The sequence below is a fragment of the Sparus aurata genome, chromosome 7 (assembly GCF_900880675.1).
Source record: "Sparus aurata chromosome 7, fSpaAur1.1, whole genome shotgun sequence".
In the NCBI taxonomy this organism is placed as follows: Eukaryota; Metazoa; Chordata; class Actinopteri; order Spariformes; family Sparidae; genus Sparus; species Sparus aurata.
The window spans coordinates 21,063,416-21,089,211 of record NC_044193.1 but is presented as its reverse complement, the minus strand read 5'-3'; the positions used below and the strand labels follow the sequence as shown (position 1 = coordinate 21,089,211).

The 25,796-nt window shown below is 42.5% G+C and overlaps 3 protein-coding genes across 16 annotated transcripts; 1 reads left to right on the top strand and 2 right to left on the bottom strand.

Moving 5' to 3' along the window:
• Window positions 1-12: 12 nt before the first annotated feature.
• zmynd12 (zinc finger, MYND-type containing 12) lies at window positions 13-6,157 on the bottom strand. Of its 3 annotated transcripts, XR_003984616.1 has the most exons (9): window positions 5,860-6,157; window positions 4,000-4,129; window positions 3,334-3,505; window positions 3,083-3,252; window positions 2,802-2,924; window positions 2,610-2,703; window positions 2,122-2,191; window positions 1,834-1,979; window positions 13-395 (listed from the first exon to the last, which is right to left on the bottom strand). XR_003984616.1 is itself a non-coding variant. In XM_030422566.1 (8 exons), exons 1-8 carry the CDS (start codon window positions 5,997-5,999, stop codon window positions 264-266), a joined length of 1,107 nt encoding a protein of 368 aa, XP_030278426.1. In that variant the 5' UTR covers window positions 6,000-6,155; the 3' UTR covers window positions 13-263. The 3 variants fall into 3 exon arrangements, 2 of the variants coding, with proteins under 2 accessions (XP_030278426.1, XP_030278427.1); XM_030422566.1 differs by lacking the exon at window positions 2,122-2,191 and having other exon boundaries at window positions 5,860-6,155; XM_030422567.1 differs by lacking the exons at window positions 2,122-2,191; window positions 5,860-6,157 and adding an exon at window positions 4,219-4,401 and having other exon boundaries at window positions 74-395.
• A 260-nt stretch (window positions 6,158-6,417) lies between these two features.
• On the bottom strand, window positions 6,418-9,911 carry LOC115584803 (epithelial membrane protein 3-like). 3 transcript variants are annotated; one of them, XM_030422569.1, is made up of 5 exons: window positions 9,810-9,911; window positions 8,757-8,985; window positions 8,555-8,657; window positions 8,326-8,466; window positions 6,418-6,933 (listed from the first exon to the last, which is right to left on the bottom strand). In XM_030422569.1, exons 2-5 carry the CDS (start codon window positions 8,832-8,834, stop codon window positions 6,758-6,760), a joined length of 498 nt encoding a protein of 165 aa, XP_030278429.1. In that variant the 5' UTR covers window positions 8,835-8,985; window positions 9,810-9,911; the 3' UTR covers window positions 6,418-6,757. The 3 variants fall into 3 exon arrangements, with proteins under 3 accessions (XP_030278429.1, XP_030278431.1, XP_030278430.1); XM_030422571.1 differs by having other exon boundaries at window positions 8,757-8,844; window positions 9,810-9,910; XM_030422570.1 differs by having other exon boundaries at window positions 9,806-9,878.
• A 954-nt stretch (window positions 9,912-10,865) lies between these two features.
• Window positions 10,866-25,753, top strand: ccdc30 (coiled-coil domain containing 30). 10 transcript variants are annotated; one of them, XM_030422546.1, is made up of 29 exons: window positions 10,866-11,003; window positions 11,775-12,009; window positions 12,959-13,141; window positions 13,404-13,524; window positions 13,761-13,951; window positions 14,067-14,090; window positions 14,768-14,848; window positions 15,026-15,100; window positions 15,561-15,717; window positions 16,056-16,127; window positions 16,930-17,045; window positions 17,133-17,239; window positions 17,338-17,530; window positions 17,776-17,874; window positions 18,119-18,247; window positions 18,397-18,534; window positions 18,832-19,010; window positions 19,183-19,450; window positions 19,746-19,868; window positions 20,468-20,638; window positions 20,872-21,081; window positions 21,568-21,725; window positions 21,842-22,007; window positions 22,464-22,585; window positions 22,669-22,810; window positions 22,926-23,062; window positions 23,700-23,817; window positions 24,051-24,115; window positions 24,205-25,753. In XM_030422546.1, the coding sequence occupies exons 2-29, from the start codon at window positions 11,998-12,000 to the stop codon at window positions 24,410-24,412; spliced, it is 3,765 nt and encodes a 1,254-aa protein (XP_030278406.1). In that variant the 5' UTR covers window positions 10,866-11,003; window positions 11,775-11,997; the 3' UTR covers window positions 24,413-25,753. The 10 variants fall into 10 exon arrangements, with proteins under 10 accessions (XP_030278406.1, XP_030278405.1, XP_030278408.1 ...); XM_030422545.1 differs by having other exon boundaries at window positions 15,023-15,100; XM_030422548.1 differs by lacking the exon at window positions 14,067-14,090.
• The last annotated feature ends 43 nt before the right edge of the window (window positions 25,754-25,796 follow it).

Genomic DNA, 25,796 nt, shown 5'->3' with positions numbered 1-25,796 from the left:
ACATGTCCCCTCTTTCTTTTACTGCTTTTATTAAACATTTCCATTTTAACATTTGTTTCATGTGCTCAGAGTACAGATGTCACTTTATGGTCCCCAGTATTTTGTCATTATCTGGTTACATCCGTTCACAACATCTCTAAACTGTACCCGTAAAAAATGTTATTTGTTCCCAGCTCAGTGGTTTTCTACATTGACACCGGAAGAAACCAGTGTGGGGTTAAATCAGCGGTCCTGATGGAGCAGGTCTGGAACAGGTATATTGACTAGTCCGAACCGGGACGTGGTTCTGTCTGCAGACTCTGCACCAGCTGCAGCAGGCCCTGGATGGGCTCTGTCAGGTCATGATTTGGTATCAGCTGGCTGGCCTGCAGGGCCTCGCTGCAAAATCCCAGTGCCTGGCAAACAAACACAAACGGAAACAAATGCAGCAGCTGCAGCTGTTAGACTCTCCTGAGAGAGTAAAGCTGACTTATATAATAATACCAGTGAAAATTGGACTGCAACCCGGTCAGCTTGGCTTAACCCACTTTACCTTCCGACCACCTGATCTGCTAGGCTGTAATGATTGTCCTTTATCATTTGAAATTGAGGGAAAATAAGGATAAAACCACGAATGCTAACCCAGTGATGGAAACATGCCAACCTCAATGTGGATTTCATTGAAGTTTGCAGTGGCGTCCATGGAATTCTTTTGGTTTCTTCGGTTTTGTAAACAGCTGGGAATGTGCAGTGTATGTGTGTTACTCAGGCTTTCGGTGTGCTATCTACCCACAGCTATCTGCGGTGATTACAAGGCTGATACAGTAAGACGTGGGATATTTGGTCCATCCGTGCAACAACACATTGAATCACAATTCCCTCAAAGTAACGTCCTAATGATAACAACCGTATGTCCTTACAATTATGTAGCCCTGGCACTTGCAACCCACAATAGATCCGTGACGCGGACAAGAACTTGTGCAACTTCAACCATAACGAGAGGAAGTGGTCATCAGAACTCCACGTCTAGTTTTTTTCTAATACTTTGCAGTTCAGTAAATATAAGAGAAAAGAGACAGCTGGTCTGAACAGTACACTTGTTGGGTGGCACAGTGCGAGTAAATCATCTTTCGACCGGAGCACACTGACCCACACATACGCCCATGTCAGGCAGCCTCCACCCAGCAGAAAGAATCCCTCTAACTTAGAGGACACAGAGCTTCTTTCAGAACTGCCCCTAGACACTCATGTCCATGTGGAAGAGGGCAAACAAAAACTCAATTTCACTGTCGAGATCAAAGATACTCTTCAATTATCTAGAACAGCTTTCAGTCTTGTTAAATTAGGCAGAATTCTGATGTCTGATGCAGCTGTTGGTCAGGTCGTCTTTCATCCAGAAACCAGTATTGTGAAACGTATTTGTGTGACTGTTTGGCTCTTGTTACGTGTTTATTGTTTGCTAGGACGAGGCGACGCGTGCTTAGCCACAAGATCTCATCCGACCCACTGAACTTAGACCCTGACAAAGTCTGTGGCAGTCACATCTCTGGTGCGTGACTTCCTGTACAGACGGTGTGGAACAGACAAATTCACTACATCATTACTGTCTCATTCCTTCAGCTGGCTTGACATACTGTAGAGATCTGCTCATCCGGCCTCCGGTGGTATTAAAGGGAGACTGGAAACTGGAGGTCAGAGAGCCGAGACGGTCGCGTGAACTCGAGCTAATTCAAACCTCATCTTTACGGCTTTTCCAATTAGAGATAATCCCGTGTTGACGGCCCTCTAAAGGGGGTAATGGGGAAATGTGTCACTGTGTCAGACTGAACCTTTAATGCCTGGTGGTCACCTCACCTTGAGACAGTCTCCTCCCAGGAAACACAGCATGGCCAGGCAGTGGGCCACCAGTGCAACCTGGGCAGAGTCTTTTCCTGAGCGATTCTGCTCAAACTCCAACATGGTTCTGAACATCTCATCCACTTCAACTCGCTGTGCATTGTCTGAATGAAAGTCATGGATAGAGACAGATGTGCGAATGTCATTTAGCTTTAACAGCACATTACCACGGGTATAAATACAGTTAAAGATGGAAGAAGAAAAAAAACCACAGTACTTATGTATTTGATATAGATCAACACAAACCAGATCTTCTGTCTAGTTGGTGTAAGCATCCTTCCATTCCACACCCACTTCCGGTAAACATCACGAAAGCCTGGAGAAATTGCATTGCAGCTAACAGGCTTAGCAACATATGTAGGCCAGCAGCTGCGATAGGGGGTAGCGGTGCGGATGTTGCACAGCCAGAGATGTGTCAGCACTGGTCTCTAGTCAGCCCTAAGCATGGTCGTGTAAATCTGGGCTTTAGCCTTTGGATTGCACAGCAATGCAGCCCAGCTAAATATAGTACTGTTGACCTTATTTCTTGGGTGATACAACAACGGATCCCTCTACTGTTTAGCGCGAGGAGCAAATGATGGATTTGTGATGTCACTGTCTGATTCCGCACTGTGAATATTATATTAGAATTGGATAATTGGATGAAGCCTAAATGTATGGTTCTATATTGTTTATTCTGGGTTATACGGTTCTATATTACGCTAACTGTGCATATTTAATGTAATAACGCATACCATAGGAGGGCTCAAACGACATGTCAGGATTCTGCATATTTTGCATGTGGGTCTCAAGGTGTTTGGTCAGATGACAGTGCCAAGTACGGGCCACCTATGAATGAACAGAGGACATACCATGAAACGCATAAACCAAAATAAAACTGGTCAAATTGCCATAACATTATCATATCTCATCTTTTTAAATTTTACCTCAGAGTACAAGGAACAAGCAACGGGCACCTTCCCCTGTTTGGTGAACACATCAGCCATGAGATAGTAGCCACCACAGGTGACAGTGCTATCCAGACCATACGCCTCGCTGGCAAAGTATATCTACAAAAACATCAGAGAAAAGGTCAATCCATACTTTAAAAATATACTTAATTATACTTAATACTTAAAGTGCAGAAACAGAGTCGTGGCTTTCTTCATAATTAGACACTTCATGTACTGGAGCCATTTCTTGCACGTGTACTGATAATGACACACACATCATTTGCAAAGTTAAGCAGAGCTGCCTCCAGGTTTCCAGTTGCCGTGTGGAGGCGGCCCAGACTCCTGTGCAGCCGATGGTGGACTGCGTGACCACATTCTGGGCTCTTCAACGCCACCCACTCTGCCTGGGATAGGAGCTCCGCCACCATGGTTAGATTACCCAAACCTGGAAAACACAAGTGCAAATACACTTAGACAGTGGTACATTAAACATGAGCTGAGAAACCATTTTTTACTCCTTGCTCACCCATGTTGGCCTCGGCCAGCAGCAGGTAGGCAGGGACCAGATGGACAGTACGGGGGCCGTGGACGTCTATGGAGCAGCGAAGGCAGAACTGGGCGGCAGGCAGAGCCTCCTGGTGTTTCCCCTCAGACAGCTTGCTCTGAGCCACAAGCTTGCAAATCTCAACCAGCTCTGCCTAGGTGAATAAACCAAACCCATTGAACAAGTCAGATTGCTTTTACTCAATATTAATTCATCAAACTCCTCTTCCAATGATATTGCAGAACAATTCAGAGGACTGAACCCCTCCCATTTATAGACACTACTCAGTATTAGCCTCTGTATCACTGGAGTAACATCCATGTAAAGAAATCCCTTCTTTCTATTTCTTCTAAAACAACAGCCCAGTTGTTCCTCTCCCTCCGTCTACTCTTAATGTGCTTTGTTTTTCGACAGTGCATTCTACCACTTTATTGTGTGCTCCAGGTTTGGATTTGGCAACTTAAGTCGTATGAAATTAGGATAGCTAAATCTAAAAACCTGCAAGCTAAACAGTAGACCATTTGAAAAGACATGACAAATAGATTACCGAGAAGAACATTCAAAACCTCTCACAGCCTTGGGATATGTTTTATGTAAAATTCATGTTCATCTTTGCATTTGCCTTGACAGTGAGAGATGTAAACTCACCTTTTTGAGCTGCATTTCAATGCGACCCGCCTCCTGGAGACTAGAGAGTGTTTGGGTGCGTATGGGAACGAGCAACGGACAGATTCGCTCGTGGATCCCCACCCAGTCAGCCTGCTGGTGCTCTGCATGACTGAGGAATAAAAAAAAGAAATAAAAAAAAGGGACTGTTATATTGCTAAGCTGACTCTCTATATCAGTTTCCTCTCTTCCTTCGGCTACCTTAGATCCACAGATTCCCCATGACTTTGTGTGAAACTTCCGGTTTTCATGCATATGAGATCTTCCCCTCTGGCTACAATGTTGCTGATTTTGGCTCAGGAATCAGGCTGTTGATCAAAAAGCTCCTTTCCCTGCTCTGACCTGCAACTCATGCTGTAAGAGTAGAGCTGCAGCAGCTCTGCAGAAATGTGTTAAAAGTGTGGATCTGGCTGACTTAAAATTGTGAAATGTTTCTTCTTCACAGCATATCAGCGGGTCTGAAGTGCTAACATTTCTAAAGCAGAGCTTCTATCCCATTTAGAAAATATCATCCGAGTGCACAGAGGGCATACCAAATTGTATGCCATTACATAACTGGTCTGTAATTTAGTTCCTCTGGCTCTCCTCTCCTGCACACTTCTGTGGAAACTGTCTTGGTTTTTCCTTGCATTATTATTTTTTTTTTTTGCCTGTGTGTTCCCTCCAGTGTATTTGTGCTTCTTGAGACAGAAGCAGCGAGCAGGCAGTGATCTGGCCACGTCGCATCAGTAGCACTGACATAGCTTGTATGTGTATGTGTGTGTGTGTGCGTGTGTGTATGATAGACACACACAAATCACGGGGTCTTGTCAGGACACTGGGCCACTGCACATTCTTGTCTCTGCAGAGCTTCCTTTACGTAATGCTCCTCAATCTGCCTGATAATAAACAGTAACCACAAACACAAGTCTGGATACTAGCAGTTTGCCAGCAGACTAATAATATGATATGACTTATTACACCTTCAGCAAACCACTTCACCCTTAATGTAACAGGTTTATAGGGCTGGTTTCCAAACAAAGAAAGCCGCTCCGAAGTCATTAAAGGCATGTTGCTGTGATAAATAACAACAGCTATCTCAACTCTGAACTGGAAAAATTTACAATCTGCCGTATCTGCTTCTCTTTCCCCTCTATCCCTATTTCTGGGGTACAGCTGAATGACACTGCAGGCCGCAATTCTTCATCTAATTCAAGAAATGGGCTTGACTTGTGTTTCATTTCTACAGGCTGAGAGGGAAGCAAGCACAATAAGCTCCCTTTAAGAGACTGGTTTTAGTGGCTCATCCCTATAAATCCCTGCAGGGAGGGATGTCACCACATGCTCCTCTTCACTCCCCACACTGTGCCAAGGAGGATTTCACCCAGCAGCACCATCTTATGATCTGTTATTGAGTCTGAGGAGATGTCCAATAACGCCAGGGGGTAATGCTTGCTCACATTGTTTTTTAAAAAAAGGCTGATGTTGGCCCTGCTAAAATGCTCAAAAACGGACTGAAAGCACAAAAGTCACATGAACAAAAATAATCGGTGTGGTAATTTCATTTCCAGCTGTTCCTTTCCCCCCCAGACGACACGGTCACATGAGCGCTCCTCATGCCGACGTGTGCTGTGATTTAAGTTATGCTGTGAGGAAAATATATCAAATGCTGCCACCTACCGTCCAAACTGCGCACACGGTTCGAGTAGGTACACACACAGGACAAACTCAAGACTACCGTGCAGCATTAGGAGACGTGCTGCTTTCAAGAATAATTAGTACAGCAGCCATTAGCGGCCCTAACGTGTCGTGCTAAAAGAGCTAAGCTAACAAGTGAGCTAAGCTAAGCTAACTTAGTCTTACCAGTAGAAGGTGACCCGACACTCGGTGCACTGCAGGTGGGCTTCTCTCTGACACAGTTCACACAACTTCGCCGATCCTTTGGGTAAGGCAAGAGGGACTACCTCGGATGTTGTGCCCACAACTCGGGGTTTAGCCTCCATTATAACAAGAAAGTCCGTGTGGGATGGTAAAACACACGACAGTTGGCTTGGTTTTCCAACAAGAAATGCTAATGAAGCTAACCTGCGCTGATGAGAAACTATAGGTTTACAGTCACTATGGCAACGACCTGAGAAGTTCCACTTCCTGCTGGTGAAGCACGACACGACCGCACTAAAGGCTTCAAGCACGTAAATACTGCTACTACTGCAGCTACTATGACTACTTCTACGACTAATAACAGTAATAATAAGAAAAACAAACTTATTTGGTTTGAAATGTAACATTTATTACCAAATATGACAAACAAAATATATGGTAGCAAAGATGGACTTTTGTTTCTGTGTGATATGTATGAAAAGCAGCTACTACATCCATCTGCTGATATCAGCTTTAGGTACAAAAATATACATATTTCCAGTTTGCTCTCAACAGCAATTCAAATACCTCATAGGGCCTACAGAACGAACAAAAAACAAAAACACTGCTTTGGTATCTTGTCCTAAAACAGAAGGTGAGCATTATATATAGAATTGATATGGAGGATTCATGGGTTGCTGCAGAGCTAGCCCATTTTTTTTTTTTTGTAATTCTTACACCAACCATGTATCCACCATTCAAAAACACAATCACATTATCTGAAGCAAAGCAAACGTGACTGGAGCAAAAAATGTGTTGTATTAACTGAATAACAAAACGTCAAATCACTTTATTTTTTTTATCCAATTCTGCTCTTGACATTGTTTTCCTTTTTTTCTGGTCACTCTTTCTTACGCAAGTGGATGTATATGATCCCACTGCACAGCAACAAGGGGACACACACCCAGGCCAGGATGAAGCAGTAGCCAAAGTGTCCTGAAGTCAGCTCTCTGGAGTCCTGGAGGATTTCCTTATTGTGTAACGTGTAGATGAGAGCTGCAGAGAAGGCCGTCAGCCCTGCAAAAGAAAAAAAAAAAAGGGAATAGGATTGTTTTATAGCAGAGTGTGTGAAATGTTTTCCAGTTTTTGTTACCTGGTACATCTAATACATCGATTGAATAATGTCATATATATCAGAGTGACAGTAATTAATGCTGCTCTTTCTTTGTCACAGAAAAGGTGATATTGGTATGGAATGCAAAATCTGTTGTAAAGTTTACATTACTCACTCAGTATGGACTTTCAGAAAATAGTGGTATGTCCCTTTGATGGGGTAACATTTTTGATCTCAGTGGGCCTCAGGTGTTTACTTGATCCGCCATATTACACAAATGTTCAGTAGTGGAATGTTTTTAATTTATCCAGGTCATGTTTGTACAAATCTGATGTTTCTTTACTTTACTCGAGAATTTCCTTTTTGTACAACATCTTACCTCTACATCTCAGAGGCAGATATTGTACTTTTCACCCCACTACATTTATCTAACGGATTTAATCCCCAGTCACTTTTCAGATTCCAATTTTCAGTAACTTCCTTTCCGGTGAAAAAACATGTATTTTCAAGAATTTTCATGTGTTGATTTTGAATGTTGATGTTAAAGTGAAGGAGTAAGTGTTCCTTTGTGGATTGAGTAAATTCTCCTGCTGCTCAAGCGAAAGAACCTGTTTAAAAAAAAACCTCTCAGATACGCTTGAAAATGCACCGTCACAACGCTGAAAACAGGCTGACTTTTTAGAGACACGTGGTTCTGACGGGATAGTGATGCTACAGACGCTGCCAAAATATATAAAATAGTTCAAATGAGCGCAACCTTAAAAAAAAAACAACAGCTGTAAAATTCACCAGAAACATCACTGCAGCAGTAATATTAATCCAGAAAGATCCGATATAATAGTAAAACACAAACAGGGATAATTTATCTGCAGAATCAGATTTGACTTATTATACTAAGATACTTTTAAAGAAGGCTTTTTAATGCAGGGCTTTTACTTATAGTGGAGCTTCCCACAATGTGGTATTAGTCATTGTGCTTAAATAAAATATCTGAATAGTAACCCACTGCATATTAATTAGCCGTTACTAAGAGTAAACTAAATGTTTAGCCATTGAACTCAATGATTATTACAAGTGTGTACAACAGTATGTTTTGGTTGCTTTCATTACCAAGTTATAAAACAGTACATATGGTAGAAACGTACAGAAATGTATCAAGGATCAGGTTCTTCATCACCAACAAATGAAAAATAGAATTATCTAGTTGTGCTGTATCTAGAATATAGAGGGCCCAGATTCTAACAAGTAGCTTGTTTGCAACCATGGACATTGTTCGACATGTGGTTTCTAAGAGCAAGCGTCGCCCCTTCTCAAATGGTCTCACCAGGCGGCACATTGCTTCACTCCACTGTTACCTGCAAAGATCTGACACAGCCCCGTGAAGTAGAAGAGTCCGCCCTTGGACATGGTAAACAGTTGACCCAGGAACACCAAGAAGGAGACGGAGGAGAAGACCACCGAGAGAACCATCAGGACCTGCACTGCCTGGAGCCACTCTGAGGAAGGAAAACATCCCCACATGCATCCAAACGCCAGCCTCAGTTATTTTTGTGGACGTGAAACCAGAACGAAATAGCTGCTCACCGGTTTCTTTGGAGGACGCGCACAACCAGCTCCCTGTGAAGTTGTCGAACCTGCAGTTGTACCACAGGTCTGAGTTCTCCAGGCCTTCCCACTCCCACCAGGACTTTAAAGAGAGATTAGACACGAAGCACACAGCTGGATATGTCGACCTTATGAAATAACAGTTAAGAAACAAACACCATGTCTTAAATTGGAATACTACCTTCTCCATGGTCGCAATGAACAGCATTGCCAGTGTGATGAGGTGCAGCAGGGTGACAAACATGAGCAGGTATGCCATTTTCAACTGCCTGCCCAAAACAAACAGCACGGTTTTAATTTGGGCTTCCCGTATCCAACGCAGCAGCTTGCAAGGAAATAGTGTGTGACCAGCTTAACAAGCTGGTTGGTTCCACAGTGAAATTCAGTGTTGGGAACGTTCCTGCTTTCCCCTGAAACATAAAGTGGAAAATCTGAGTGTCTGAACAGAGTATACTCTGTGTTGCGTAAGACTTCAAAACAGGGAGCAATGAGTTACTTCTAAGGCTCCTCTTTGAGTGGCCTGTGTGAGGCTACAACAGACCTGTAGAGAAACTGGGCGGGCCGGCTCAAATCTAAACAAGTCCAAAACATTTACCCAATTAACCTGTCTGCCCTTCTGAATGGCTGGGTTTTTTGGGTTTTTTTTCAGTGTAAACAAGTCTGCAGTTCAGCTTGGGTTTGGATTTCAGTAAAGCAGCTCTTCTTGTAACCTAAGAGGAAATTAAAGTCTGCGGAGAAGCCTGTGATTTGACAAAAGCTGTTCGACATCGCAGAGCACAGGCTGGACACGTCGGCTCACAACAAGGAGGCGACGTGCAGGGAGACAGAACTCGGAGGCAAATACAAGACAGGATGAAATTGTCTGCAGATCTTTATCTGTAGGAGAGGTCCATTTGGGGTGGGCGGCGGAGTCACAATTCCTGTCAAATTATGTCATTATGTCTAATCCATCATATGAAAGTGAAGTAAACACACAATATAAGACAGATGTAAAACGCTGTATGTTATCATGTTTCTTCATTTTCCTCTGGCAAAATGTGTCATAACAAACACACAAAAAAAGTAATTTCCTGATGCCATCATGTTTGCTACCCGTTAAGAGATGTGATGCAAAAAAAAAACAAAAAAAAAAAAACCCCACAGTAACATTTTTGTTTACAAATGACCTGGAACTGAGGATTTTACAAGGTCTTTATTTTAAATTCAATGAAAAGTCATTGGAATACCTACTCACCCCAGGGGTTTTTGCCCGTTGCCGTGGATCAAATCTCAGGAGCAGTCCAGGAGCAGCTTCACCCCTCTACAACATTTGAGTGCCCCTCTTGGTGGTCCTCTCCTTCCTAGCATTGCCACACCCCCCCCCCCCCTCTATTTTTCAGTCACTCCATCCAAACTTTCCAAGGAGTCCGCCCATTTCCTCTGCGCAGAACAGAGCTCCCCTTTTTGCTCTGCCTCGTGGAAAACACAGTTACAACATCACCGTCCAAAAAAGACTCGGAACGAGACCCACCCATGGGCAGTGGCGGCACGTAAAAACCACATGAAAAGGCCTCCTCTGTAAACAGCCCCACTTGGGAAGCGCTTGTGCGTAATGAGCATTCTGCCATACTTTAGAGCCCATCCGTGATCCACGAGTCCTGTTTAGGGACAGATATGAAAAATAAACACACAGCCGATAGATAGCTACACCAGCACATAATGAGTATACAGGGTGCACTGATCACACAGAAAACATCTGGGCGGGACGCACCATGCAAACATGCCGCAGCTCATTTACTGCAGTGGGTCCAGTGGAGCTGACAGGAAAACAACAAATGATGAAGTTTCTCAACACTGACTGCACATTTGCATCCATGTTTTTTTTTTTTGCTGGTTTGTTTTTAAAACAGAAATGGCCAACAAAGTAAGTATGTATGTCCCTAAAACGATCATATCAATGCATTTGATTATATATATATATATATATTCTTTAAATAAATAGATTATTTAACATTTATTTATAATGGGATGATAGAGCTTATTGTTAAAACGTTAATGCTGTGTTTTCACCTTCTAGGAAAAACACTAATATTGTGTTTGGCGCCCCCTGCTGTTCATATACATGGACTAACGGTAAGGAGAGAAGCTTAATTAAAAGCAATGTCTATTAACTACCGGTGGGAACAGTGCAGTATAATACAGTAAAATATAATATTGATAAAGACGACATGTCTACATATAAACAGATGTTTTTTATATATATATATATAAACGACCTGTAAAATTAAAACCACCAGGTAGTTGGTTGGTTCCAATTGTCCAGATCGATTGTTCCCTGCATCCTTTCAATGGTACGGTCCGTTGCCTAGGTGCTAGTAGAAGCCAATTCGCTCCGCCACGCCTGTCCTCGGCGTTTTGCTTTCTATATTGCCTTTACCTTTTTTGAAAGGTGAGTGAAACTTTAACTGAGCACCGCACACTCGGCCTCGTAAAGGCAAAAAAGTTAGCATTTAAGCAAGAGTCCTCACCAGTTGCTGCCAAGCAGCCGCAGCAGAAAGCTATGGCTAACGTTAGCGAGCTAGCATTAGCAGAATGTGAAGTATACTACGGTAACTTTGGAACTAACTTTGCTAACAGCTAGCTCACGCTGTAGGTAGTCTCAGGTGTGAGTGTTAGTTATTTACAAGCGTATTAAAGCGCACCGTTTGCAGCAAATCGATTATTAGCTAACCACATATTCCTGACTAGTGAGGTTGCGTGGCCAAAAGGAATGCAAGTGGCTGTTGTCCGACGAAAACCCTCGTTTGCTCCTCCTCGTCAGACATTTTGGGAAGAATAGTTAGCCCAAAAACAAAGATTTTTTTTTAACCCTAAAGTCGTTACTAATTTGAAATAACACTGTAACACGGCAGGGTATGTGTGTAGAATGTGTCACTCAATGCAACGCTCTAAAGTGTGGTGCAGGACAACGCCTGATCCGATGATAGATGTGTCACCCACGTTGCGGTCCCTTCATGATAACATTCTAGCAGAAAACATAGCTGCAGATGAAACATAGCTAATCAGCTTGAAGATTTGCATAGCCTCAGGTGATGCCATGTAACTCAACTGTGTGCCTGCGCCTGTCTCAACTGAGGTAGCTAGTCTAATCTCTAAGCAGGTGACAGCAGGTCCTAATATGACTTGACAGCATTGTTCTTAAGTATGTCATCTCATACAGGGGGAGACAAGGACAAGAGACGTTTCCATGGATGAACTGCAACAACAGTGGGGGGTGATGAAGTCTGAGGATCTGCTGATCTGTGCCACACCACTGCAAAATTGAGTCGTATCCTGTGCAGTACCATGTAGGCTAAAATTGTGCTTTGGGATCATCAATTTCACCACTGTGGAAAAAGTTAATCGTTTCACGGATGCAGCTTCAACAAACTTAATGTTTGACCATGGATGAGGAGGTAATATTCATAGCTTTGAATTTGCTTGCAGATAACATTGTCACCAATCATATGCTTTGTACCGCTGTTCAAAACCAGGACTATATAATGGAAGGTGTGTGAACTACAAGCTATACAAATGTGACTTTGTTTTATTGTTATCAGCAGCTTTTTTTGCCCACTGGGGAAAGACTTCTGGCACTTTTTACTTGGCTGTCAGTTCGTATAAGTAACCATAAAAATGAATGATTTACGTGAGAAAGCAGCTGTTGGAGTTTATGAATCCATCACTATTAAGATCGCGATTGTAGTTAATGTCTGATCTTCTAGCGATTTCTTCCACAGTGGCTAGAGCAAAGACCAGCTGCTGGGATGTTTAAGTACAACAGGCATGTGAGACTTGATACCCAGCCTGTGACAATATGGTGCATGTTGTTGGCGCACCGTCCGCTCTTGGAGTAGTTTAAATGCTGCATGGGGGGGCTGCTCATATTACACACCCTACAATGTACAGTATTGAATTTAGCAACAGGTGTTTAGTGCTGGCATGCCGCTCTGATGCTTTGGCCCTCTCTCTGTGTGTCACACAAATGGATCAGTTTTCAGTGAGACAGAATACCTTGAAGTTGAAAACTTTGCTGATGCTGTAGTTTGCAGGATGTTTTGCTTGATCATTCTTTGACAAACTTATAATGTTACAACTTTTTAAGTAGGTCACATTCAAATATGCAGCATATAGCAGTATACAACAGTAAGGCATTTAAAGTTGAGGTAATTTGAGCGCATCTAGTTTTGGAATTGTTGAATATGCTCTATGCTATAACAGGCAGTGTTGCTCAAGGCTACTCTGTCATGGGCAAGTTTAATTTGATACTGCATGATTCACCACAGTACTGAGAGGTATTTCACTTAATAAAATCTGGGTTCTGGTCTAACGAAACAGTAATTCAGCTCCTTCTCGGGTCCTTAGGTGCAGACAGAGCTGGACCAGATTTCCTCGCGGCTGCAGGAGGATGGCTTGCCTCCGGGGGCCAGTGTCGAGGAGCGGCAGCGCCACCTATGGCGGCAGCTGCTTGAAAGTGAGGCAAAGCTTCGGTCATCCAACCAGGAGCTGCAGACCATACGCACCCAGCAGGCCAATGAGATGAAGGAGGTCAACACTTTATTTGGAGTTTTAGTTCACAACAATGTCATAGACACCTTGAAGTGATTGTGTGTGATTGAGGGCTCCAAAGCTTCCAGACCAATATAATGCACTTATCCTTTTCATTTAAACAAAAAACAATCAGAGCTCATACCTCCCATACATGAAATAGCAGTCCCATACGTTTTTGAAACAAGTACAGGATATTGCCAATAAGCTCAAAATGGCATGTCAATCGAGCTGAATTTGGATTTTTTTTTTTGTCTGTCAGGTGGAGAGCTATGTTGCACATATTCGTGGGCTGCTGGAAGAGCGCGAGGGACTCACAGCAGAATATGAGAGAGACAATGAACACTTGCGACATGAGCTTCACCTTATCAGACAACAACAAGGTGACAATTCAATTAAAATGTAATGCAATGTTAGCATTATGTCTTGTGACTTGTAAGCTAGGCTTGGCTCTCCCAAGCTCCTGAGCACAATATTTCAAACAACTGACATTTTTTTTGGTTGCCATTTATTCTCTGGAATGAGTCTGTGAATATATCAACCCATACATTCCCTGAGGTAGTTATTTACTTGTGTTTATTTTAATCTTGCTGCTAGTGAAAACTCCCCTTTCTTCCAGAGAGTCAGAGCAAGGAGCTGGCAGAGATGTTGGTTCAGGAGGACCTTGGGGAGATGGGCTTGAGTAGCCCCAGTGAGCAGGTGGCTTACTTGCTGGTGGAGAGGGCCACACTGCTGGAAAGGCTGGAGGCTACTGAGAGGAGACTGGAAAGTCAGAGCCTCACTGACATCTCGAAGGAAGCCCAGCAGCAGGTAAAGGACTCACCTGTGTACACCGGAGGTTGTGTGGGGTCTTACTTAGGTGTAGTTCATTTTCACCATTTCAACTGTAAATGTAGGGATCGACCAATATGTTTATTTTTTTCAGGACCAATACAGATACACGTCAGAGGTGATCAAGGAGATCAATAACAGATGATCGGAACCACCACTTCCCATAAAAATTAGAAAACTTACTGTCAAAATTTGAAATAATCAGTAATGGAATGTAGATAAGTTAAAATTTCTTCAGGTACTGTACTGGTATTCTATGCTCCACTACATTTATTTGGTAACTTCGGTTACTAGTTACTTTGGAGGTTTAGATTATTGATGGTGTCATTTTTCTATATTTTTAATGTCATGTAAAGCACTATATAAATAAAATGTATTATAACAGTAATTATTATTTATTTTTTTCAGTGTTGGCAGACACCCCTTGATGTGCAACCAATCAGATATTGTTGTGGGTGGTACATTGAGTTAGACCACAGAGTGGTGACTACAGAGAGAGGCAGCTGTAGCGGACACACAGTTGTGCTTTTCTTAATTAATATATTTGACCTGTAATTGGACAAAAGAATAAGAAAATTATAAAAAACCCTGATTCCAAAAATCTGAACAATGGTGAATACCGGCTCTGATAAACTGTCCATCCCTAGTCTCTACTCTCCTTAACAATTCATATGCAGTCTTCAGTCATTTTGAGTTTTCAAACTGACACGTCTTAACTTAATGTTTAACTACCAGAGGCAAATGCAGAGACCATTTAAATGTGGTTAAGTGAGTCTCGTTCTCTCAATGACACAGGAGCATATTTGCCTCACGTTGGGGGAGGAGCTAACACAGCAGAGAGAGGATATGCAGAAAACCATAGATAACGTGACAAAGGTGAGGTGACTGTCATTAAGGCTTGGCTGAGTTACAGTTCTGTTTATCTTCAGGTTGAATTAAGTTTGTAGAGCAGAGAAAAACCTGTTTCTTTTTAAGGTACAGTACATCGACACCATGTGATGGTTTTGTAGTGTCTATTGTGATTCTACACACATGGGTCTTTCCTCTCAGCAGTGTCCATCCCAGAGTCCACTGAAGAAGCTGTTTGGGCTGCGCAGGTCTGGTCAGAGCAAACACAATATTACCCCTGTAGGTTTCCACCTCGCGGCTCGTACTAACTGTGTAACTAACACTGGTGTTGTGATAAAGAGCATCGCTGGCTTGTTTCACACTGGTACTACTTGTTGACGCACATTCCACGCTGACAATGTGCCTCGATATCCGCATGACCACTGTTATGCATATGACGTTGCTTGTCCCAGCAAGAGTTTTCTAACACCTGGTGAGTGCTTGTTGGGTGGAAATGTAATAATACGTCACAGGTAACAGCATGTGTACCTTTTGTCCCACTATGCAGGTAAATTCTGAAATATAAGATTACACCTCACTGCCCTCAATCCTTTCCGGGTTCGCGGTGATGATGTATCTTAACATCAGAATGCATGTCTCTTGCAACAGCTTGTTGGCCCACTTGCATCTCCAGTCTTGCCTACCGATCCTTTGTCCTGCTGCACTCCTCTCACTCTAACCAGTCATTCTTTTACGCCAGGCCCACAGTGAGGAGATTTCACGCGAGCGAAATGAGCGCCAGAGGCTGGAGCGGGACCTGGATGAGGCATCTAGGAGGCTGTCAATGGCTCATCAGGACATCCGCAGACTCACCAATGAGCTGGATGCTGCCAAGAACAACAACCTAGACCCAAGTGGTATGTTGTAAAGACTTGCGCATATCCCTCAAAGAATTGTGAGTGTACGTTAGACTTTGATGTGAAGTTTCAAAAGACTGTATACGCTTACAGTTTTGTATATTTATTTCAATAAAGTGTTTGTAAGGAAAGGTACTCATGATGGCATGAAGTACCCAATAATGGCCAGAATTACACATGTCAGGCTACAGATTTGATTAATATAACATCTTTATGTGAACTGGCGTGTAATTATAGCACACTGCAGGAAGTCATTAGCAATGATAAAAAGGCATGAAAGAGCAGAAAGCAGAAAGTATTCAGCTTTAAAGAATAAAAAAATGTGCTTATAATCTCAGGGTTTGAGCTTCAGGGAACGCTCCAGGAAGTAGTGAACCTGAGGAAGGAAGTGGAGAAACTGAAACGCAGTGGTGAGACAGACTTTGGTGTGAAAAAAATGTGCCACTCAGTGTGCGAGATTAACAGCAGCCACATTGTTTGGAGATTTATTGGTACTGTTCTAAGATTCTGGATGAATGGAGAGTTGTTAAAAATGGTAGGTGAAATTTGGGACTTGTCCACAGGGTTGGATATTTGTTTGATATTACTGATTACTGACTGAATAATCAGATGATGAATAATTTTTGTAATTCTATTGATATATTTTAAAGAAGTTATTACTACAGACACAACCCAACTAGAAGGTTAATTTACTTTATATTCATTTCAGATATTGCTATCAAAGGGTCCTCTATTCCCCTTATAAAATATTAACAGGCTGGAGCGAAATGTTTGATTATGTTGGTGTGTCTCCATACTGGTTGTATTTTGGCTGAATCTTGAACTTTTCAGAAGAGGCTCACCTAAATCGCCTGCCACATGCATTTATGATTTGGCAAGACATTCAGCTAGTTAACACTGTTACATAACCAGACAGATGGACAAAGTCACCAGTGTAACATGAGTCCTGACAGAAAGTCCCTTGAGTTTGTTAAAATGCTTCATGTGGTTCGCTTTAAGGACTAACTAAGCACATAAAAACATTTAATCACATTTCAAAAGGACATGTTTCTTTACTAATCCGTCTTTCTGGACAAATTGATCATCATAATTACTGCGCACAGTAGATGTGTAATATTGTAATAAGATTCTAAATGCAAAACACGACAGAGACAAAAATGTCTAGTTGAATTGTTCATGGATGTTCATGGTCACAGTTTTGTCTCTTCACAGATATGATAAAGCTGCAGCGAGCCAAAGAGCAAAATGACAGACTAGATGTCGAGAACAGAGCTCTGAGGGAGAGAGTCCGCACTTTAGAGTTTGAAAAGAACAATCTCTTGGACCAGGTTGGTATTTTACACATTTTCTTCATTAGAATAAAAAACAAATGTTGTCACAGCAGCTTGGCATTGTTTGGTCTTGTGTTTGTCCAGTCGGCAGACCAAGATGTTGTTGCCAAAGAGGATCAAAAAGACCAGAGCATCAGCAGTGATCCACAAAACAGTCAGTCCGACAGTGAAAAGGATTACATTCACAAACGGTAGGTATTTTAATTCCCCCAACAACTAACCCTGGTTAATAATGTGATACAGTTTCCACCTACTCTCTCTGAATTCAGTCACCATTATTCCCTTTCAGGTGTCGTGAGGCGATGGAAGATGGGCTTGTACAGGTGAGGGAGCTGCAACGACAACTCCAGAGGCGACGCAAGGAACAGGAAGAGCTGGAGGAGAGGAATGAGGAGCTGGAGGCACTGCTAGGGGAGGCTCAGAATGCCAGCAAGGAGGAGAGGCATCGCCACGAGGGAGAACTGGAGGGACTTCACAGAAGAGTAATTAGCTGCACTAAATTCCTGCTCAAAACTTCTGTTCATTTTCTACACTGGGTGAAACAGCGATGGATCATTTTTGTGGTTCAGAACCATTTCTCCTGGGTAGTTGAAGGCAGCTAGTTTCACAGACGTTTATTAATACTTATTAATTTATTAAACTCAGACAGTGTAATTTAGTCTCTTGCCTGACTTTTAAAAAGTTGCCTCTCTAATGGCTGAGAAATAATATTAACCTGTCGATGCAGATCAAAGGCCTGGAGGCAGAGCTTAAGAAGCAGGATGCCCAAGAGAAAATGCTGAAGAATGGAGAAGATGTCAAATCCACTGAGTCGTACTTACAGCTGGTGAGAAATGACTCCCTTATGTCCCTTATGATAAAAAAAGAATAGTGATATCCTTACAGTTCATACCACCCAGTATTGCCATAAATAGAACATGAAATGTGTAAAAGAGGAATAAACCCTGACCTCCAGACCTCAGCCTGCAGGGATTAAATGATGATACACCAAAAGAGTTCAAATACATTAAATTCCATGACTCAGTGCAGCCTAGAAATGCTTTTGTATTTTCCTGTCACCATGTATGAAGCACCTGAGGGACAGCAGCCAGGAGAGGTTGGCTCTGCTAGAGGCTCGTCTGACCGAGGAAAAGGACTGGAGGAAACAGCTGGAGGTAGACCTCAGTGCTGCCCAGGCTGCCCTCAAAAAGGACAAAGAGGTAAAAACCATACATACGAGAGAATGAACTTCTATAAAATATGACATTCAATTTAAAGTTCAAGAGATTTAGTCCTGAAGCAAAGAGCTATGTTGTATTCTAAAAAAACATAGATACTATATATGTTTCCACCTTCCTCTGCACTAAAGGCATTGCAGATAGGTGAAAAAGAGCTGAGGAAGCTGAGACTTGAGGTCAACAGTCTTCAGACAGAATGCCAACAAGGAAAAACACTCATCAAGAGCCTCACCCAAGTCAAAGGGGAGAAAGCAGTTCTGGAGGAAAAGGTTTGTTAATTCTGCATATAAGTCTGTTATCCAACACTGACACCTTGCATTAGTCAGAAATGCAAACACACAGATGTTACCCTTTGATAAAATAAACCAGTGAAGCATAATGTTAATATGCAAACATATTTTCACTGCAATGATTGACAAAGAATTGGTGTTTGCATACAAAAGGGTGCCTTAAAACAGATGATCATAACAAGAACATTTTGTATATTCAGTGTCAATAATTAAGACACGTACACCTCTAAAATGAATCCCTCTTTATCTTTCTGACTTTGCCTTTCTGCCTAACAGGTGGCCCAGTTGGAACGTGCTCACAGCCGCCTCCAGAGCGAGCTGGAGCGTTTCAAGGATGGTAACCGGACCCAGGAAGACCTCAGGGAGAACAGGCTTCAGGTGGACCAGCTGCAGGTGCAGGCTGACGGCCTAAATGCTGAACTCAACAGCCTCCAGACAGCACATGACGCCTTGAGGTTGTTATCAGCCCAGAGTTTATAGTGCAAAATGTATTGGCTCATAAAGTAGTGTTTTAGTGAGTGATAGCAATGCCGCAACTCGCGCTTCTATCTTGTTTCATTGGCGGTCACAAGACAGGACCGGAGCACCAGATCTTGCACGTTTTGCATAAATGTGCATATTCCACAGGTCTGAGATGGATTCTGAGCGGCGGCAGACTGCTGAGCTCCGGGCCCTGCTGAGCTCCAGCGTCCAGGAGAAGCTGACAGCAGAGGGGGAAAGAGAGAGACTGGAGCTCGAGATACAGCGCCTCAAAGAACAGCTCAAGTGGCATCAAGAGCAGCTCTCCTCTACAAAGGAAGCACCTATTAGAAGCCAGACACCCGAACTGCCCACAGCTCACGTAGAAACTAGGCTTAATCCAGTGGAGAGGAGCAAGGATGAGTACATGGATCAGGTATCTGGATTACATCTACGTTGACAGGGCTATTTAATTTGTAAAAAGGTTCATATGTGAAATCATCTTGTGGACTGGATTAAGATGTCAGAAATTGGGGTAACAGGGTGAAGAAAAACATCCTCAAACATTATAGTTCAGAGTGCTGCTGTCAATGAGCAAGGCACTGGATCCATCTCAAATACTGAAGCTGCTCCTGACCTTTGACCTGCTTGTAGATGGAGACCAGCGCAAAGGGGATTTCCTGTGCAAAAGTAACATGTGATTCATATGTGTTTGTGTATTGCGTTCGTAGGTTTCATGTCTGAAGCAGGAACTGAATCATCTGCAGACCAAACTGGGGGAGGAGAGGAAGCTGGCCTCCCAGCACCAACTGGCCCTGCAGGCTCAGGTGAATGAGGCTCAGGCACACGTCAAGGTACGTATGATCACAACACATCCTGTTGCTGTTCGTGTCGTCCAGTTTTAGATTGTGAGTTTCAGTTTCCAGTGTTGGGTTAGGTCACTTTGAAATGTGTTCATTTACTGAGCACAATTTACATGGCTATTTCTGTAGATAGGAACATTGGGTCAATTCAAAATCAAAATTTGAAAATACTGTACTATAAAAATCTATTCACAAAATTGTTTTCTCAAATATTCTTTTCTCTCTTCATATGAGACACTTGTCTTGCTACTGCACTTGCTACTGCACTTTTTTTAAGAAGAAAAGGCAGTACAGTATGCTGGGCGCATACTGTAAGAAATCAGCTTTTTTTTTCACACACACTGGCAGCTACCAAGACTGTTGATCACTGAGAAAACACAAATATCACGTGATTCTAGTGTCATTATACTATCAGCTCAAACCTTGTAAAAATCTCAAGCAAACTATCAGAATTCTTACACAGAGATAAACAAAACAATCATTTTGGACCCAATAAACATGTTGAAATGATTTATCCACGATCATAATAATGTTTTAAGGAAAAGAGATGACAGCCCCCAAAATATCTTATCTCTGACTGCCCTCTTCAGTCCCAGGACTTAGTACTGAGCCAGAAGGCAGAGGAGGCTAAACAGATGAAGCAGGACCTCCAGAGGGCCCAGAGCCTGTTCACCTCAGCAGAGAGAGAGCTGCGCTACGAGAAGGAGAAGAGCATGGACATTAAGAGACACAACACCCTGCTGGACCAGGAAAAACTCAAGGTCGGTACCCAATTGCACACAACTGTACATTTGGAATTTCCTGAATTCCTCTGACCTTTCTCATTTAACCAACATCCTTCTCACTCTCTTAGTGAGTCAGTCACCTTGATGTTAGATGAATTACTGTGAGCAAATGTGAAACTGCAACCTCAACATGAGAGTAAACAAAAAGCTCTGATTGTCACAGTAGTTTTTAACCATCCGTCTTCTGTTATTTAATGTGCTTACTTCAGCTTTGTGCAGAGCTGAAGCAGGTCCAGACCAAGCTGGTCCAGGTGGAGCAGAGTGTTCACACTCAGTCGGCTGAGTGTGAACGTCAGCAGCAGAAAATCAGGGAACTGGAGTTGGAGCTGGCGCGGAACTGTACAAACCGCAGCGCCACCACCACTCTGCAGGACGACCTGCAGGCTGAGAGGGCGCGGCTCATAGCTGCTGACAAGAAGGTCAGTGGTGCTGCAAATTCTCTACACGGGTGAACACCTTCATATAATCTGAAGTCAAATCTGTTGCTCCTTTATGGTGCAATTTGTTATTGAATTACGATGTGATATTGCAATTGGCAAATTATTATGATCTATATCTTTATACATACCAATACATTCTAATCCATACTCTTCATTTATTGTGGTATGATCTCTGTGACCTAGTTTGCCCATGAGGTTCAATAAAGATGATCCTCATGAGTATGCAGAAGAAGCAGTTGCCCCTCAGCTTATGAAGAAAATGTTGGGACGTGATTATTGTTCCAGTAGCGATGTTGTAAAACATGTTCTACTTTACTTGCTGCAACTCTTTTTCAAGGTTATTTTTGAATAATAGAGACACCTTAAGGAAAACCTGGGATACTCTTGAAGTGAGTGGGAGGTCAGGGGCTTCATGTCGTCTGTTTGTGTGATTGAGTAAAGCCTGTGGCTCTGTTGTGATGGCAGGTCTTAGAGCTTCAGCAGCAGCTAAAGAGTGCCCAGCACCAGCTGCGCGTGGAGGAAGCCCGGGCCGGTGAGAGCAGCCGTCTGGAGAGGGACAGCAGGGATCTGTCTGACACCCTGTCAGCCCTGAGAGCCAAGCAGCAGGAGGAGCACATCACCAGGTCACACAAACTGCAGTGTAGCTCACGCTACCCAAGCCTGTAGTAGTTGCAGGTTTTACAGCAGAATTTTTGTTGACCATCACTTTATCCATCTTTTCCTCCAATTACTATGTCAGGAGGCTGTTGGAACAGCGTGAGGAGGAGCTGCAGCAGCAGGTGCGCTCCCTGAGGCTGAAGGAGGCCTCTATGACCAGGACCAATGCAGAGCTCAGCCACCGTGTCCAGCAGCTGGAGACCCGCCTGGCCATCCTGGAGGCTGAGATTAGCAAGGCCAGAGAGGAGGTAAACAACAGCAGCTGACACCTCAGTCACCTTTCATGCTCCCAATTTGTCTATTTCACTTACCTTTCCAAATCCAACATGATTCACAACTTATATCCATTGACAAGTTCTCAGCATGTACTTTGTGCTGCTCATCATCTTTTGGATGTTTTTTTTCTTCCGACCAGTATTGAAAAGGTTTTAGGTTTCAGTCTGTGGCTCCACTCAGAAAATTTCCTCAAGCAGGGTGATACAAAGTTTTTTTCACTGCAGTCAATATGTTGACTGCAATCACCCTTTTTCAAATACTGTGATCATTTAGTACTGTTTGACTTTTGGCCATCATTTTCACAAGGTCATTGTACACAGTCGGCCATATATATTGTTTATATTTTGATTATTATATATTATATTCCTCAGTGTGTTAAATCCTGTTTGAATTTAGAGTAAAGTGCATGTTTTCCTTGTATTGTGCAGGTGAGAGACAGTCAGAAGTTGAGCCACAGACTGCAGGAGGACTTGGTGGCCAGTCAGCAGGACTGTGACAGACTGCAGGGGGAGCTGCAGCAGGTTCTCCTCCAACTGGACACACACGTCAGGTGAGACAAATATTATTAAATGAACTCTGGGACAGTGGCTAACGGTCCTTTCTGTGGTTAACTTCCTTTTCTCTACTAACCAGGAAGTACAACGAAAAGCAGAGTCAGCACAAGACCAAGCTGCGCCAGGCCAAGCAGGTCTTCCTCAAGGTGACCGCACAGAGGGACCGTGTCATCCAGAAACTGGAGAACGACCTGGTGTTGGCCACCAGCCTTTCGCACAAGGTCACACACACACACGATGCACAACAGAACATCACCCGAGTCCCTTTAATGCCAATTATGAGATGTTTGTGCCAGATAAATACGTCTGTTTGTGAATCTTCCTTCTGTTTTTCAGGAGAAGGAGAGGATCCACACAGTGATGGAGGAAAATGAGAAGCTTTTGGAGGAGAAGAGGGAGCTACTGCGGAATATAAGTGAGGCAGAGGAAATGGGCAGCCAAGGCATGAGGACGGCCTCCACGGTCCAACACAGGTATCTCAAAGAATCACATGAGTAAATTACTTTCTGCACTCACACCTGCTGCTATTTCTTTTGAATTGGCAGTTTGAGTGGAAATGTTGACTGAAGTGCCTCATTACTGCTGTTATTGATCAGGATCTCTACCAAGAATTGAAATATTATTGTCCAGGAAAAGTTCTGAATGAATGAATACAGTAAACAGCAAAGACCAGTGACTCATTGGGTTTATTCTGTTTCTCCCCTAGTTAGTGTAGATGCCTTGTGAACTATACCACAAGAAAATAACAATTTTCATCGTCAACCAAAACGTATAATTAAATCTGCATGTGTGTCTGAGGTTTGAAAGGACAATTTGTCAATTATTTCCAAGACTTATTATTAAGTCTGTGAAATGTCAAGAAAATGTCATCACAATTTCCCAGAGCCCTTAGTGACACCCTCAAATAGCTGCTTGTGTCCAACAGCCCAAAACCCAAAGAGTCTGTATTTACTGCCATAAATGACAGAGGAAAGCAGCAAATTCTCACATTTGAGAAGCTGGAACCAGCAAATGTTTAAGAAAAAAATACTTACATGATTAAGAGACTATCAAAACAGTAAGCAAACAGTCTTCTTTCGATTAACTAATTGTTGCGACTCTCTGCTCCAGGGTCAATGTCTTAGAAGTGGAAAACAGGCAACTTCAGGATCGAACGCTGAAGCTCTCCAATCAAGTCAGTTCCTTAGAACGAGCCCTGAGAAACGTTCAGTCGTACTACAGCCTGGAGGTAACACCACTCTTATACGTCAATGGGACATGCCACCAAAAATATCACAAGCCTTCTTAATTGATTTGAAACCACTCATACAGACTCAAAATAATGGGATGAGATATTTCTAATTGAAGTGTTTACGTTTGCTTGAAATGGTCCAAGGAGGATTATATTATATTATATTATATATTTTTTTACTATAATGAAAACACAGATGTGTTTTGATCAACGGTTTACATGCTCAACAGAACACCAAGAAAGTGCTCCCCTCTGAGAGTCTGTGTGATGGCATCCTGCACACATCCACGTTAAGGTGAGGCAGTAAGAGAAGTGTTCCACTCATTTTGATGATATTTAGGTTTACATATAGGCTGATGCTCGTGTGTGTGCTTGTCTTTCTAGCCTGACGTCAGGTCAGTGTGACCCTCTGGACATCCTGGATGCAATCTGCCGTGTGAAGGTGGGCGAGCGCATGGTAGTCGATGGCAACCGGGCGTCCGTCTCAGCACAACACCCGTCAGAGCAGGGCTACCTGAACCTCACCTCCCCAATGGTTCCTCCAGACACCAAAGGTGCAGAGGAGAGCTCTAATAACAGTGAGCAGGTATGAGTTGGGAGGTTGTAGCCTGTGTTCGCAACAGCAGCGAGGAAGAGTGTCGTACTACAGAATCCGCCCACTTCCACTAGAGACAAAAATCTGAATAAAGAAGTGATAAAATATGTAGAATGCAAATGATCCTCATTAAAAGGCAGTAATAATGAAAGGGAGCTTCCACTGCAGTTCTGCTCAGGGTGATTTCTCTTTTGTATTGCAAAGCAGATTCTCGTTTGATCCAGTTTCAGAATGAGGGTGAACGTTTGCGCAAATTTTTCAAAGCCAGTGTAAGTGTCAATCATTTTTTTATGACATATTTTAAAAAGAAACAGGATGCAGTGGGAGAATTGATTTAGAACTTGTGGCACAATCTTGCATACGTCTGGAATTTGTCAGTCGTGTGAGTCAGCACGCCAAAACTAATAATTAGAGCTTGTAAGTTTCGTGTTGGTTTATGGGAAAGGTTATAATATTTTTTTAAATGTAATGTTTGAGACAATGTGAACGTCAAAAAGACATTTCATGGGGGAGATTTAAATGAGAGTACTTTAAACTGAGCACTTTATGAGAACTTTTACATGTGTTTACATTTTGGGAAAATGTAGCAGTGGAATACGACAGTGTGTGTAACATTATACCAATGGGATGTATTTTCCATTGGTTAAATTTAATCTCTCCAGTGTTTTCAATGAAAAATCACCTTTATAGTTTTACTGTGTCAAAAAATCTTAGAACACATCATCAAGGTTCCAAAATCATACTTGCAGTATATGAAACATTGATAATACTGTGGACCCACTTTATGGTTATTAACTAAATACTGAGGTCCTGTCTGAGATCTGTTGCTCCAATTGCTCGTCAGCTGTAGCCGCTCCAGTATTTATAATGTACAGCTTTGCTTGTAGTTTAAAAACAGCCAAAATGAAAAGCCAGAGAATTCCAAGAGCTTTTTTTTTTTGTCTATTTTAAGCATCCTGAGCTGCTTTTGTGACATTGGTCAACCTCAGTGGTTTCCTCCAGGGAGGCTCAATCAGAAGTACTTGTGCTTTTGTACAAAGAGCTGTGTGTGACACAGGAGTAAAATACACATTAACCATTTCATACCACTATTATTATCATTTGTGTCAATAATAGGAGCTGAACACTGTGGAAACAAATTTCTGTTTGTCTTCAATGTGCCTGAAAGGATGAAGTTTTCAACTTTATCTTGCTACTGCGTGAATAACAAAAGCCTGTTTGCGAAAGATGTGTAAATTGAGATTGAATGGACAAGAAACTTTGTATTGTATCTGTGTAAATACATTTTTAAAACATAACAATATTTTCATAAATAAAAGTGACTAAAAACAAACTTAATCCTTGTTTTTTTCCCCCTTCATTTTGCCCTTTAAAAAAATGG

Bases quoted from the DNA above. Each gene is read 5' to 3' on its own strand.
- zmynd12 (XM_030422566.1), bottom strand. From the start codon at position 5,999: ATGGAGGCTAAACCCCGAGTTGTGGGCACAACATCCGAGGTAGTCCCT. The intron at 3,253-3,333 runs GTGAGCAAGGAG...TGTGTTTTCCAG, and splicing joins GCTGGCCGAGGCCAACATGG to GTTTGGGTAATCTAACCATG. The intron at 396-1,833 runs GTGAGGTGACCA...TTTGTTTGCCAG, and splicing joins TGGGAGGAGACTGTCTCAAG to GCACTGGGATTTTGCAGCGA.
- LOC115584803 (XM_030422569.1), bottom strand. From the start codon at position 8,834: ATGGCATACCTGCTCATGTTTGTCACCCTGCTGCACCTCATCACACTG. The intron at 8,658-8,756 runs GTAGTATTCCAA...CTCTCTTTAAAG, and splicing joins TCATTGCGACCATGGAGAAG to TCCTGGTGGGAGTGGGAAGG. The intron at 6,934-8,325 runs GTAACAGTGGAG...TTTCTTTTGCAG, and splicing joins GCTGTGTCAGATCTTTGCAG to GGCTGACGGCCTTCTCTGCA.
- ccdc30 (XM_030422545.1), top strand. The intron at 16,128-16,929 runs GTGAGACAGACT...GTCTCTTCACAG, and splicing joins GGAGAAACTGAAACGCAGTG to ATATGATAAAGCTGCAGCGA. The intron at 22,008-22,463 runs GTAAACAACAGC...TGTATTGTGCAG, and splicing joins TTAGCAAGGCCAGAGAGGAG to GTGAGAGACAGTCAGAAGTT.